This window comes from Thunnus maccoyii, chromosome 16 (genome assembly GCF_910596095.1).
Source record: "Thunnus maccoyii chromosome 16, fThuMac1.1, whole genome shotgun sequence".
Classification (NCBI taxonomy): Eukaryota; Metazoa; Chordata; class Actinopteri; order Scombriformes; family Scombridae; genus Thunnus; species Thunnus maccoyii.
In genome coordinates this window covers 8811774-8827651 of record NC_056548.1, presented here as the reverse complement: position 1 = coordinate 8827651, position 15878 = coordinate 8811774, and the positions used below count along the sequence as shown (strand labels likewise).

The window sequence follows — 15878 nt, the reverse complement described above, 5'->3', positions numbered from 1 at the left end:
GTCAGCTCTCTTTTACTAGAGTAACTCCTCTGCATAGAATGAAATAGTTTAACTGGGCGTTTCATACTGGACGGAGTGAAAAGCGTCTTCGTTGTCAAACAGCCAACATTCTTGACATATTTCCGTGCTGCTGTAATGAAGAATGCTTGACTACAGGAAGCTCAGTAGTGTACCTGATGAACTGTAATGTTACCCCCCCCCCAGTCCTCACTCGCAAGTTAATGGCTGTACAGCAGATTTACTGGCACAGCTTTGAAGTTTACAACTCTAGTTTAACAGAGCTGAATGGGAAATGCCATAATTCACTGACTAATTAGTGTAGAAGTTGAGCTCTATGTTTGATTCTGTCCAGATAGGGTTGAAGAGGCTTAAGGGATGAAATTAAGCTTATCTAATATGAAATGGATGAATGCTTTAATTCACATTTTCTTTCAAATAGCCCATTTAGCCAACAGAGGCTGAAGAGTGCTTATCCTCACTCTGATGGTGCCAACTGTTTTATTGTTACTCACTCAGATGACCTTTTTTCAAGTGCACTGGTTGATTTGTTGTAAATCCTGAAAGGTTTTGTTTACTGCACAGCTGGCTACAGTATATCCAGTGATATGTCATAACCACTGGTGTAGCCAGAAATATTAATTTAGCTGTTCCTGTGGGATATAAAGAGTGCAAGAACCGAAGTGATCTGTAGATCAACCATAACAGTTTTGTACTCTTGTTTTAAGATCTCCTTAGTATTAGTATTAGTTTTTGCCTCAAATTGGCAAAAACAAACTGACAGCATGCCACTTACATACATTTATGTACATACATTATGTATCCAACAATATAACAAAGTGTGAGATTAACCAAGTTTAGCTTCATTTATAAGTTATCATTATATTCAGTATCCCTCCCTCAGCCAAGAACATTTCAAAACTTCTACCATCAAAAAGCAAAATTTATACAAAAAACACATTAGTATGACTTACATGTGTCAGCACATCTTCAAGGTTTAAAACAATAAGAAACATCCACTGAGCTGCGATGTGTCGTTTCCAATGCTTCCAGACTTTAGCGGATTTGAATGAAAATCAGAGAGGAGTCACAGAAATGTAGCTGGAGGATTTTTGTGAAATAAATTCTAGCAGTATTTGCACATTACAGTACGCACGGGACCAACTGCTTACCGTAGGTTTGACATTGCTTTAAATCCAAAGACATTTATCAGAAAAGTTTTAGAAATGTCCCCAGATAGTGTGGATGCTCTATTTAACTGAGCTTAAAATGTGAATTAATGTTTTTCTGTTTCTGCTTCCTCCAGAGCTTAAGTTTCATCCCATAGCAAGACATGATGGAACAATATCTCATTGCTTGTTATAAATCTCTCTGAAAGATCTGGGTGTGCAATCCACATACCATAAGTAGGCTCTTGCACAATTCTATGATTTACTTAGCAAACAACAATATATAGGCAGACCAACAAAGCTTAAACTCTGTTACAGGTTTGAATTCTGCATCAACAGATCTAAAAACCTATGTTCACATAAAAAATATCAATGCATGTATCAGATACATGACTTACACACCCTCATTTATATGCTTGACATGCAAAAAATATCCATCAAGGCTTACAGTACTGTAGTTAGCTACTAAAATTTATACAACACAGCTTGAAAACAAGTTGTGAATGAACCACCCAGCAGCCCTAAACAATCACGCATCACAGACAAGCAGCGGAAACAGGGGTCCATTGCAGAAAACAGGTTCAACAAAATCTGAGTCAAATTGTGAACTGTGAGTTGATGAACCCCAAGACGGGAAACTCAGAGTTTTCGGTTTCAGAACAGCTGATCGGATTCAGTTCACGCTAAAACGAGTGTGTTCACGCTTGAGTTAAGTACGTGTGTGGTGAATGAAAATAGGCATCATCAATGGAGCCTCGATGCTAAGATTCACCATGGCAACAAGTAAATAAAAGGCCGAGCCTCTATTTTAATCCAGTGGACGTAGATATATTAGTGCGTGTGTATGCAGATGATGCACATTTATCTTTAAAAAACGAAAGAGCTTGAGTCTGAGCAGGGGAAAGTGTCAATAAAGTTTTCATTCAGTGTTGTCCATTAATTTATCATTTACCAGACTCACATTTCCTCAATGTGATAAAGTGGTGGAATCTGACTGTGTATCAGGCTGTAGCCTTCATTACATTTAAAATATATTTGTTCAGCTTCAATCTGACCGGGGACAAATCACAGGAGGCAGCAACGGAAGATGAAAAATATTGTTAAAGATTTAAAAAATATATATATATAGATCAAAGACAGAGACACATGACTGTAAGCTAAGTCTGATCCAGTCATGTGTTTGGTGATTTGCACTTGAAAAGGCATTGAGGTTAAAACACTGTAGATTTTAAAATTTTAGACATATTTGTATCTTGGCTCAGCAGCATTCAGTGATGCTGCTCGATCCTGCTCGCTCAGAAATATTAACATATAATTTCTGATATTATACCACATCATGAGTGATAGAGATAATTATTCATTGTTCCTACATGCCTGAAACTTCATACTGATTTTTTAAATCTTAAATTGAGATTATACATTATGAGTAATGAACATTTCAGTGCAGGAACTGTCTTGTGTGCACAGAGTCACAGTGTTAGAACAGAAGGACATGTAGAGGTTTTACTCTGAACCGAGGGGGAATTCACATTGTGGTATATTTGAACGTGAGGGCAAAAACCACTGTTCACAGAAATGACTGATGAACTTAAAAACTTGAGATAGATTCCGGCATGATTCTTGAAATGAAACAGCATGTCTGGCTCTGTAAGAGGGAGGAGACAGAGAGAAACTCTGGGTTTGTTGAAGAAACCCTGCCAGTGAGCAGGTTAGCCTCACAGAGTCAGTTACCACGGTAACTGACCCCTCATCTCAGAGTGAACAAACTCAGAGTTTTCACTAAACCCGCTTTCTGGAATACACCCAAATGATTTAACGACCAGCAAACCACTTATTAAAGCCTCGGCGGGCGACAACACAACAGCTTCAGCATTCAGACGAACAACAAACAGTGCAAAATAAGAGCTACAAACCGTCAGCATCAGCACAGCAAAGAGTTAAATAATGTTAAACACAGAGAGCCACAGCGGGACGTTTAACCAGAACAAAAGAAACCACAGCAAACGAAGAGATAAAGATACAGACAGACAGAAATACAGGGTGCATCTGACTCATGGTTTTGAAGTCCATGCTCTGTCTTTCACAGAAATGCAGTAGCATTATCTTACCTGCTTTCACTCCTGCTCCTGTGCTGGTATTTTTTTGAATGTCCATTTTGGCTACCGCCAAAAAAAACTTGAGTCAAGTGTGACACTGAACAACACTTGAGCATCAGAACTGACAGCCTGTCACAGTTAAAAAATTACATCAATCAGGGCGGTGCAGGGTAGTCATCAGCGACTCAGCAGGCAAGGAGTTCAAATGCACCAATGAACGGGTACAGCCCAGTCTGGCTGTATTTTTTTTATGATTATGCTGGGTGTGCCTGCTTGAGATTTGGGTGGCACAGGCACACTCGGGCACAACACTTTTGTGCACCCTCAGAATATCAAACTGGAACATACTGCTCCTGCAATAACAATCTGATAAAGATAAAGCTGATAGATCGCCAGGATGTTAACATTTCAACCTCCTCTTCCCCTGCCTGCAGGTCGAGAGCTGCGTCTCTTTCAAAGATGGTGTGGGCGTGGGCAACAACAGCTACACTGGGGTGGGAAGGCCGTCCATGGCACAGGTCCACAATGGAGACGTAGGCGGGCACAGAGACAGGACGTCTGACGCCTGCTTCCCCAAACAGGAGAAGAGGGAAGTGGAGAACGGGATCCCGAGAGACCCTTCCTCCTGCAGGGCAGAGGACAGCTCCCAGGGTCAGAGCCTGAGCCCTTCCCAGGAGAACGGATTCTTGCCCAGCCAGGACGAGCAGGACTCAGAGAAACACAAGGACGACTGCCTGACGACCCCGCGCAAGAAACGAGGGAGGCGGAAACTGGAGCGCCCAACCAAATGTGAGTTTTGGCTTCTACTTGTTCAGCTTCGCTATCTTTTGATCTGCTCTCCATGGATCCAGCAGGGAAAGTCATGTGCGTGTGACTAGTACAAGATGTTGAGTAATGAACTGTAAATGGATGTCAGAGTGAATGGGTCTATGCAGCTCCACTCCGCACTCACACTGCCAGGATTAGTAACACAGAGGCTAAGAGTGTTGTAATCATGATACTGCTGCTGTAAATAAATCAGACATAATTACGTTTATTCTGCTAATAATCAAATTATAGGTATTATATCGAATGTTATGTGTGCTATATTTCACTTCTTCTGTCTTGGTGTGGTTTATCAAACTCTTTCAGTATGTACAAACAGTTGACATTTGAATGTGCAGCGTGCACCATGTGACCAAGATGAAAGTTATAATGCAGAAGGAAGCAGCTCCAGTGTAAAAGAAAAAGGAAATAGCCCAGATGTGAAATAATGTAGCAACAAGGAGAGTGGATCCCAAAGTCTAAAGGTGAAAACATCATTTTAGTTGCTAAAAATCTAACTCAAATCAATCAATAATCAAGTAATCGTTTAAGTTATTTCTGCAAAAAAGTTTCTCTTCCTTAGTAATAAGAATAGAAGCAGCAATTCGAAGATTTTCCTGCTTTAAGAAGTAGCATTTAAAAAGGTGACATTACATGTTGTGGTCCAAAAACTGAAATAACATGAAGTGAAAATGATTTTACATTTTATTATGCAAAACCATTTCAAATTTAATTTGAGCACACACCACTGAATCAGCACCAGCCACAGGGCATCACAGTGTGCAGAGAGATGATATAAATCAGTGAGGCATTGTTGGGAGAGAGTGGTGCTGACAGGTAGTTTTAAGTCCAAGATGGAGATTAACCATATCACTTAGCGGCCCACCCTCTCCTACTTTTTAGCCCAATCCATCTCTCTCTCTCTCAGCCACGTGCCTCTCTCGCCCTTCTCTCGGCCGTAGCGACATCAGCTATGACCTTGATGAGGAGTGCAGTAAATAAAGCCAGGGGAGGAGCGACTCGTCTCCTGGCAACGAGCCTCTGTTGGGAGCTGGCAGGTCTCTGTTGTGGCCGCCTCCCTGTCAGGGGGCCCTGCCAGGTGGATGGCGTCGTGCCCAGAACTCTTTACAAACTGAGTCTGCACTCTGTATCCACCTGATCCGCACTTCTAGGATCTGTTACTTCACTTGGAAGCAAGAACCAGGATCTCTGTTTGCTTGTGGTTTGAATGGATCAAAACGGGCTTTCCGAACCAGGAACACAACCCTGCTCTCAAATCTCAATTCGGGTCCAATGCTGCTCAGCTATAGTATGATGAAGGCGTGAATACGGTGGCCACAACAAAAACGTTTTAACCTTGATGATGATAAATACATTTAAAGAAAATGTTCAAAATTGTTAACTTTCAGCAGGGCTCCTAACAACGTCAAATCCGCTTTAGATGATCTGTGTATCATGTTTTAAATAAGCTAAACTGTGCAGGCATTAGCGGTTATTATATTGCACATAACGCTATGATATAATTGAGGACATAGAGTGAAAGCAAGTTGCGACAGACGAGTGTGACCAGGTAATGAATTTTTTAAGGGACAGATGATGCTTTATAAGCTGTTATAATCACCTGAGGATGCACCTGGTTATTATTCTAACTATATGGTTACTGTTATCGTAACTCTACAATACTGTACTTAGTTGATATGTATGTAGACAGCTTCTAGCCTTTTCAGCGATAAAATGCATTGTTTTTGATCACAAAGGTCATTGAACATGTTTATTTCACTTGATCATCTGCACAGTCCTCCATATTTAATCTTGCAGCAGCCTCTTTCCATGATGTTAAAACCTGAAGCCCCTGTTTAGTAGAAAGACGTAGTTGTGTCAACAGCCAGGTATATAAATAGCGATGGCCAATAGCCTAGATTGAGAGAGTCATCAGTGATTTTATTATACTAGATTCATAAAAAAGTTTTACATATTTAGTTTTAAAAACCCCAGTATCAGTTAGTTATTTTGTACAAAAACATTATCTGACACACAAGAAGAAGTGATGTATTTTACATTTTAAACAGAAGCAACAAACAGTAGACTGCTGGGAATGAACAGAAAGAGGAACTAGGTGGTTAGTATAAACACTGTGTTAGCCACAAAGTCAAAGAAAAGACTTCCACTCTGAGAGGTCTGTGCAGGGTCCGCAGCTCCCACAAGACCTGCAGCAGATGTTTGTGACACATTTTCTTTTCTTTCAAGGCTGCAGGCAGGGATCAGCAATCACGTTTTAATGTGTGATCATGATGCAGGCTGGATAGTTTGCTGTTTGCAGGCTCGTGCAACAAATTGGTATTTTGCATCAGTTAGTAAGTAATGCTTGATGTCTGTGAAACACTGAAACAGCATTTATATGATTTCATGCATTCAGGAGTCAGGACATTAAAATCATATGGAGGAATGAGTCAGTAAAAGGCACTCAGGGCGGCCATGGCGCAAAAACGACAGGAGTAGACATGTGCAATCTTAAAAAACAGGCCCACATAGACTTTTAATCGAGATTACATCAGCAAAAAGATTAGATTTACCTTAAAAGTACTTAACAACTAATCTGACTCTCACAAAGATAGACATGCAGGGATTTATTAATAGCGTAATTAAACAAGTTTGACTAAAGGGAGTGTTGGTATATTCATCTCAGAGAGGACCTTGGTGGGAGGCAGTGTGGTGGATCGATAGCCAGCTAAACAGGGTTTCTGTTATCCATCTGGAGGGCACAGGAAGGATTTGAGCTCCGGCTGGAGTGGAACTGAGCTCCAGCAATACGAGAGCTGGAACCCGCTCAAACTGGCAAGGTATACTCTCTGTGGGCAACATTAGCCAGCTCCCCTCACAAACCCAGTGACCTTGGCAGTCCGCACCGCCTCACCGATTTGTTATATAGTCACTTATTCCCGATGAGGAAGAGGAGACCAGGAGAGAGAGGGATGGAAAAAAAGAGCAAGGGGGAGGGAGAGGCAGGGGGGCTCAGCTACACATGGAACCAACTTGAAGAGGCTGCTAAGAGAGCGGACTATTGTTTGGACAGGTCTGTAGGGTACTTCACTAACAAGCCAGTGTTGGCTGTGCAGAAAACATGCCATCAAAAGTTGTCCTTAGCCTCTCAGGCTTCAAGTGTTATGATAGTGTTTGGGCTCGGACTCAGCAGATAGTCATGTTTACTCAGGCTGTGCCATCATGCTAATTTAGGGCACAGCTGCCTGAATGATGTGTGTACACTCCACTGGTGTCATAGCACTGAGCCCGCACACTTTTAGAAACACTTGCTTACATTCAAATTAAACATTGTGAAAGTGATACCAGAGGTGTTGGTCTTCTGGGCTTCTGTGATGAAGCTGATTTTGGCTTCTTTATCTGTTTTTCTGCTGCCGCTGAGGGTGAAAAACTTTTCATGAATCATGAATCCTGACTGCCGTCCTAGTGTTTCAGTTGGGTGGTATCCATGCTCCCTGGCTAACCCCTCTCTGCTCTACTGAACACAGGAAAACAATGCTGAATGAATAACATGCCCTTGTTGTTGTGGACCTCCAGATGTTAAATCATGGCCAGGTTAATGGGAAATCCCAACTGTAGCTTTTATTATGTTTAAGACATTTTTATTAGACTGCGGTTTCAGCGCACATTTCTGTGCTATTTTTGATGGTCGTTACCCTGCTGCTGCACATCTCACTTTTGGTTTTGCAACTTCCTCTGTATATATGGGCATTTTATTTCCTGTGCACAATGTTTGTCTTTATAAGGAAAGTGCTGATAGTGATCAAGAGTTTTGAATGCTTACTATCCATCAGTGGTATTTAGTATTTAGATCCTTTACTTAACTAAAAGTGGCAATACTTCAAATAAAAAAAGCTCATTTACAAGTAAAAGCCTTGCATGAAAAAATGTTACTTAAAGGTGACATATCATGCACACTTCCAGGTCTATATTTATATTCTGGGGCTCTACTGGAATATCTTTACATGATTTACAGTTCACAAGTTTAGTTTCCGGAGGCTACGTAAACAAACAATAGCAGTATGATATCACTTCTTTTTCTCATTCTTTATTAAAAATGTGCAAGAGGACAACACAAACAACTTATGGAACAAATTTAGCCAACTTTAGTAACAAAGGCTAAGGAACAGATGACCTTTAGTGGGATTTTTTCACATTTTCTAATATTTTATAGATTGATATGTTAATTGATTAATCGAGAAAATAATCTGCAGATGAATCAGTATTGAAAAAGTTGCAGCTCATTATGCACTGCTGTCCAGTGAAACCTGCTAATGAAGATCATGTGATAGAAAGCTCCATCAGCCAAAAGCTACTAAATGGGCCTTGTGGTGATATTGTTTTGTGCTGTTTCGGAGGCCAAGACAGAACTTAAGTACCCTTAGGTACATGTACCAAAAAATGTACTTAAATAGAGTTTTTGTGTAAATTCATTACTTTTCTCTACTGTAATACGCATAATTATGTTGTCGGCTATACTGCTGTTTTCTTTTCCTAATACAGACAAATACGAGCTTCTGTGTATCTCTGTAGTCCACTTCTACATAACTCAACTGCAGCAAGATGAGACTCATGTCTTGATCCTGTAGATTCTGTGGAGATTGGCAGGGAGATTATATACGGCCCCAGAGTCACAGAAGTGAAGCAGTATATTGTTGCCTTTACGGCTCAGTGTCAGTAGTGTGGGAGGGGCCATGCTAATAGCAACCAGCTGTGTCTCTCATGAAGGGGGGATATAAGGTCAGAAGTGTGACATTTGCCAAAGTAAACCTGGCCCCTCTCCACACTCATCATAACCTGGGCAGCTACTCCAAACCCTCTGGGTTGCATCAAACCTTCATATGGCACCTGAGTGCACAAGCTCCTGCGATCACAGACGAATTTGCACTATGAGCACGCTTAAGGAGTTTCCCGAGCCAGTATCTCTGAGCAGTTTTATCAATTTGACTTTAATTTGATCAAATGCATTGTTAATGGGATTATGTGAAGGGTGAGCTTAACAATTTGGGTTAATAAATGTGTCATATGGTTTATTGATGAATTAGAGGCCACTCGGGTTAAACACAGATACAAGGAAAACCGATGTGGCCAATTTCCACTCTCCTATGAATGATTCAGGCCATCCATTGTGTCGCTGTCTTCTCTCTAGATGTGGAGCACAAGGAGGAGGATGGCGGTGATGCAGTCAAGACCGAGGTAAGATTTCTGCTCTGTTGTGTCTTTGTTCTCTGGCTGATGTAACTCTTGAGGTGTCTTTCACACTTGCCAAGGCTCTAGCTGCCTTTTGGGGGCGAATTACCGACCTGTCACCAACCTTGAATCCTCTGCTTGCCAGCATGACAGATAGCCGTGGCGCAGGGTTGAACAGAGGCAAAAGCACTTTTCTTGACTTGAAAACAGACAGTTTTTGTAGCAGAAATACTAACTATAAGTAGATTCTTTATCTGATCATACTGGTATGTTATCATCATCCAGCAATTTCCTTCTTTTTCTTTTATTATGTACTTTTTATTGTAGGACAGGTTGTATGCTTGATGAAGGGAGGTTTAGGTGTTGTTTTGCATGACTTTAACTGGGCAGGAATAGTCTGACATTTTGTATACACTTATTCGCTTTCTTGCCGATAGTTACATGAGAAGATTGGTGCCAATCTGATATCTGTTCTTTCAATATGAAGTTGGAGCCAGCAGCCAATCAGATTAGCTTAGCTTAAAAACTGGCAGCAAAGGGAAACAGCTAGTCTGGCTCTGTCCAAAGGTAGTCATATGTAACGTAACCCCTTGTAACTCCACAACTTGTTTTTACTCTTCAATTTTTTTGTTTGAATTTAACAAAGCTATAACATGTTCATTAATGAGTTTTAGAGGTGCTGGTAGGCAGATTTTTTTTTACCTTTGGACAGAGCCAGGCAAGCTGTTTCCCCCTATTTCTAGCCTTTATGCTACACTAAGCTAACTGCTACTGGCTTCAGTTTCATATTGAAGGGACAGATATGAAAGTGGTTGTCATCTAACTCTGGCAAGTAAATGATAAAGAACATTTTGCCTTCTGCTCTCCCACAAATGTATGGCGAAAGCTTGAACTGGATGTATAACCGTATGTACACCATTGCTAGACTAGAGGCTTTGCATAGTTGCATATCATCAAGGTCCAGAAAAAGCTGAGTAGTTCTCTTGCCTTTGGACTTGAAAGAAATGGTACCTGATGGTGTATAGATTTGAAATATCAAATACACTTGGGAGCTTATCGTATCGGTGCTGTTGACCTTGAGACTGTTGCCAGGGAGTTGTGATTAGACACTGTGGCATCACTTATTGCTGCCCAACCAATCACAAGCTGATAGCACCATAGCACAGCACACCAACATGTGAGTCATCATCTTTTTAGAAATTAGACAACCCCATCACTTCAACTGCAAATTACTCACTTGTTAACTAGAGTCTGTCTCACAGGCTCTAGGACAGATTGGACGCACAGATTTGCTGTAAATCTGGATGCCTCCTTTCGAGAGAAAGAATCAAAAACAAGTAGCTAACTTTTTTTTTTTGTAACACCTTAAACAGGGAGGTCGAGGGAGGCTGCGAGGGGGAGTTGGTTGGGAGATCAGCCTTCGTCAGAGGCCCATGCCCAGAGTAACCTTCCAGGCTGGTGACCCTTATTACATTAGCAAGCGGACCAGAGAGGAGTGGCTGGCCAAGTGGAAGATGGAGGTGAGTACCCCAACTCTGTCCCAGCCACCGTCTCAGGGGGACGATAGACAGCAGTGTGAGCAACAGGCGTGGACTACAGCTGCCAGGGTTCAGGGTAGGGCTTGTGGTGTGTTCACGGCCAAGTGTATTTGATGGGTCATTTGATATCTCATGAAGGTACCATTTATTTCAGTGGATTTCCAGGGCTGTTGGCTCGGTCGGCTCCTGCATTTCCTGGCTTTGTTCTGTCTATTGTATTAGCAGAGGACAGATCACATGCAGCTGCAGTGATTACATCTGTTTGATGCCTTGACATGATTCATGCCTCTGGAATGAAAATGTTGCTGTAATTTTAGATTTGTATCTTTCTGACTGTGTTTGATGTCATGAAGCTGAAGAAAGATGATTCTGTTTTTAAAGTCAGCTCAATCAATCAATAAATCAAGTTTGTTTATCACATGTAATCATATAAGGTACAATTACAGTCAAATGTAATCCCATCAGTACATTAAAATAGTTTAAATACTGTAGAATAGGAATAGTAATAAATATATGTGTATTATTGGGTGGGTGGGGGGCATCAGTCAGTGTTTGGCAGTGACCTCATTTAGGATCCCAGTGACCTTAGCATGCTGTCCTGGTGTATCTGGTACCTTCTTCCCGACCACAGCAGGGAGAAAAGGCTGTTATCTCTGTGGTTGGGATCCTTAATAATTCTTCTAGCCTTATTCTTGCAGTGCCTGTTGTAAATATTCTGCAGGCAGGGTAGAGCACTACCTATTGTATATTCTGCTGAACGAACTACTCTTTGTAGGGCCTTGCAGTCCTGCTCAGTGCTGTTTTGAGGGGATACCCAGAATTTCCTCAGGTGTCTGATGTGAAACAGCCTTGCCTTTGCCTTGCCTTACTCACCACCAAGTCAGTATACAGAACCCAGGTCAGGCCCTTGATGATGTGGACACCAAGGTACTTGAAGCTGTCCTCCCTCTCCACCAAGGACCTGTTGATATTAAGGGGGCATAGTTCCTTCCCTGCTTCTTCCTTAAGTCCACTGTCAACTCCTGAATCTTGCTGACCCCCACCCTCTCCACTGAGGACCTGTTGATATTAAGCTGGGCATAGTTCCTTTCCCGCTTCTTCCCAAAGTCCACTATCAGCTCCTTAGTCTTGCTGACGTTCAGGAGTAGGTTGTTGTCCTGACATCAAAGGGCCAGGTCCTCTACTTACTTCAGGTAGGCCTTTTCATTGTTTCATTGTTATCTGTGATCAGGCCCACCACAGTTGTGTCATCAGCGAACTTGATGATGGTGTCGGAGTCGAAAGTGGCTACACATTCTTGTGTGTACAGGGAGTACAGCAAGGGGCTCAAAATGCAACCCTGGGGTGCTACTGTGTTAAGGATGAGGGTAGAAGAGGTGTGTCTGCCTACCCTCGCCACCTGGGGTCTGCCCATCAGGAAGTCAGGGATCCACATGCACAGTGAGGTGTTTAATCCCAGGTCCTTGAACTTTGTGACAAGCCTGGAGGGAACTATGGTGTGAAACACTGAACTATAGTCAATGAACAGTAATCTCAGATAGCTCCCTTTCTTTTTCAGGTGAGATAGGGTGATGTGGAGGATGTGTACTATGGCGTCCTTCTTTGATTGGTTGGGACAGTAGGCAAACTGTAGTGGGTCCAGTGTGCTGGATAGTGAGGAGGAGATGTAATCCTTGACCAGCCGTTCAAAGCACTTCATCACTAAAGACGTGAGTGTCATTGGACGGTAGTCATTCAGGCAGGCTGGTCTTGTTTTCTTGCACAGGAATGATGGACTTGGGTATGACAGACTGAGCCAGGGACAGGTTGAAAATCATTGTGAACACCAGCGCTAGTTGGTCAGCACATAGTTTGAGGACCCACCCACTGATACTGTCTGGTCCCGCTGCTTTCTTGGTGTTCACACACTTGAGAGCCCTCCTGACATCATGCTCAGAAAAGGTGATGAGGTGTGAAAGGTGCACCCACCCATCCATTAACCTCTGCTTCAGCTGTTTTAGCTTTTTGGCTGCCGATGGCCTCAAAGCAAGCATAAAAGTTGTTTAGCTCACTTGCTAGAGATGCATTAGCACTTGACAAGGGGGACAAGGTGTGGGCTTGTAATCTGTCATGGTTCTTAGACCTTGCCACATGCTTCTGGGATTACCCTCCTGGAATTGTAGTTCCACTTTCCTCCCATAGTCCCTTTTTGCCTCCTTTACTGCTCTTTTTACATCGAAGGATGGTGCTTTATAATTGTCCATGTTTCCAGACTGCAGACAGTGTGTTTACGGCATCCAGGATGGTTCTGGTAATCCATGGTTTCTGTTTGTGGAATGATTTAACTGTATTTTTGGGTACAGTTGCTTTTGTTGTTTCACAAATTAAATTCACCACAGACTCAGTGAATCCATTGATGTCATTGGTGACGTTGACGGTGGTTGTCGTGGAACGTGCTCCAGACTGAGTCATATAGTGCAGACTGTAGGGCGGCCTCTGACTCACCTGACCATTTCATGACCTCTCACATCATGGGGGGAATGCATCAGAGTTTGTTCACGTACTTTGACTTCAGGAAGATGGCCGCATGATCACTGAATGTGGGTAGCATTTCCGCTCTATAGCCGTTTTTGAATGGCGTGAAGCAGTGGTCCAGAGTGTTTATTCCTCTTGTGGCACAGTCAGTATGTTGATGGAAGTCAGGCATAACTTTTTAAGGTTAGCCTGATTGAAGTCTCCAGCTACAATGAGCGTGGCAGCAGGATAACTGGTCTGTGAGCAGTTCAACTCTTTGCAAAGATCTGACAGGGCAGCCTCTGCACTCGCCTGTGGTGGAACATAGACTGACCAACGGAAATCGCCTTGGTAGGAAGTGTGGTTTCCATTTGATTGACAATAACTCCATATTAGGTGAACAGGAACGGGATAGCATTTTAATATTCCCACTGTCACAGCAATCCTTATTCACCATAAAGCACATGCCTCCTCCTTTTTTCTTGCTAGAGTCCTCTGTTCTGTCAGATCGGTATACAGAAAAAGAGTCACCTGTTTGAATGGTGCTATCTGGTATTCCAGGCTTTAGCCAAGTTTCAGTGAAACAAAGGACATTACAGTTACTGATATCCCATTGGAAACTGATGTGGGCACAGAGGTTGTCCAGTCTATTATCCAACGCCTGTACATTGGTTTGTAGGATGCTTGGCAGAGAAGATCCATGTGGCCAGGAATGCATGCCGGTGTTTAATCCCTCCATGTTTACCTCGGTGTTTCCTCCAATGTTAAGTTGGAGGAAAGACAATTCACCCAAATTCCCCCAAAACATATTTTCCCTCTTACCCCTAATGGTGGCGAGCCAGATATTTGCAAAAGTTTTGAAAAACTCTCGTCTCTTTCCAGAGACAACATCCGTGTTAATTTGTATAAGCCACAGACCTTGCTATCAACTGATTTCACTGGGACTATTTCTTTGATGGAAAATAGTTCAAGTGAAATTGTCCACGTAAGTGTAGAGTAAGGTAATAAACAGCTGAATGTTTATTCTTGACCTAGGAAACAGAAGTTAACAACAATCTCAGCACAGAGTTAGTTTCTTAGCTGCTTTGCAGCTTTCGATTGATCAGATTTTTGGGATCAAACACTCTATCTGCTAAGACAGATCTTGTGATATGATTGAAAGCTCTGGAACAGCTACTAAGTGGACTTTGTGGTGAGATTGTTTTGTCAATTGTTGTTTCAAGAATTAAGAAAACACTTTAAATTTCAACTTTTAAGTCAACATTGGAGAAGAAGTCCATGAAAGTGCTCTGAAAAAGAAAAATTTGAAAAATAACCTGTTAAATGAGCAAACTCTGTCTTCTGAGAAAGTTCAAGTGACTTGATTAAAAACTCCAGAAAAGCTACTAAATTGTGGATCTTGTGGTGAGAGTGCTTTATCAATGAGAATAGTATTTTTTTACTGCATTGAGAATGATCACACAGCTCTCCTCTGTAAATGTGGCAACTTTTCCAAGGTCTCATTTCCTTTTGGAACATTGTTAAAAGCTCCCAATGCAATATGATGCAGTTAATCCTTATAAATATAAGTTCCCCACATTGCTCCTTACTTAGTCATGTTAAATATGACTCCTAGTAGTAATGTGATGTAGTGCAACTTCATCTGTTACATAATGAGGAGTCTCCGTAGTATCAACATGGGGTCTTCCATTTCTTCTGTCTCCCCGCCCCCCTCCGCTCTCCTCTGGAGAAGGCTCGGGGAGCGGCCATAAAAATGTCTCGAGGGAGGAAATATTGCCAAATTAGCAGGACATTCCGGGGTCCTACAAGTGAAATGTAAAATACGAGGGAAGTAGGGAGTTCACATTTTCCAAAGAGAGGTGGATTTTCTTGAACAAGTGGCTCTACAAGGCTGAGATTTAAGGGGATTTGCAAGATGCAAATTGTGGCTCTGCCTGTTTTTTCCCCTTTTTCTCATCTGGCATATTGCAAGCTTTGATCTAATTTTCACAAAGACTGATTTGTTTTGGCATCAAAGCCTTCCTGAGGAGTAATATAATGCATAGCCTCTTTAGTTTGGGTTATGTTCTTGCCACAGAGCATTTTGTTGTTGCATGCTCCTGCAGCAGGGAGGACATGGTGGCTGAAAGGGTTACTGCTGTCTTGCACTTTCTCCAGGAATGGGCTTTCTCTTTTTTTCATGTGCCTTGTGTTACAGTGGACCTCTCCGTCTCTCCCTCTCTGTTTCCCTCCCCCATTCTTCTCCTGACCCCTCCCCCAGCTATGGAAATGAACTCTGTGCTATGGATATGAGGGTGAAGATGAGGTTTGCAGCAAATTTCCAGCCCTGCTTGCAAGACAGCCTCTTGGCTCACTGCCAACATTTTGCAAGTCCTTTCTAGCCAACCAGAATTCCTGTCGGCAATCACCTGACCCTGAATTCCCAGACAAAGAAATGTTCATGCTTTCTTTTTTTAAGCGATCTCTTCTACCCCGAGAGTGGGGGTGAAAAAAACTCAAGCCCCACACTGGATTATGAGGGTTGCGCGCTGGCGTGTATGGGTATGTGCACT

At 42.3% G+C, this 15878-nt stretch overlaps 1 protein-coding gene and 1 long non-coding RNA gene across 6 annotated transcripts in view; one reads left to right on the top strand and one right to left on the bottom strand.

The window, feature by feature from the left end:
• Positions 1-15878, bottom strand: part of LOC121914136 — a 67350-nt gene that overhangs the window by 24158 nt on the left and 27314 nt on the right. The window lies entirely within an intron of this gene.
• The window catches only part of dnmt3ab (DNA (cytosine-5-)-methyltransferase 3 alpha b), a 54521-nt gene that overhangs the window by 14736 nt on the left and 23907 nt on the right, over positions 1-15878 (top strand). For 3 of the 5 annotated variants that reach the window (XM_042437114.1, XM_042437113.1, XM_042437115.1), the window contains exons 4-6: positions 3697-4051; positions 9255-9301; positions 10669-10815. In XM_042437114.1, the coding sequence (XP_042293048.1) occupies positions 3697-4051; positions 9255-9301; positions 10669-10815 (549 nt within the window). The remainder of the gene's footprint in view (positions 1-3696; positions 4052-9254; positions 9302-10668; positions 10816-15878) is intronic. The other 2 variants (XM_042437116.1, XM_042437117.1) reach the window with 1 other exon arrangement.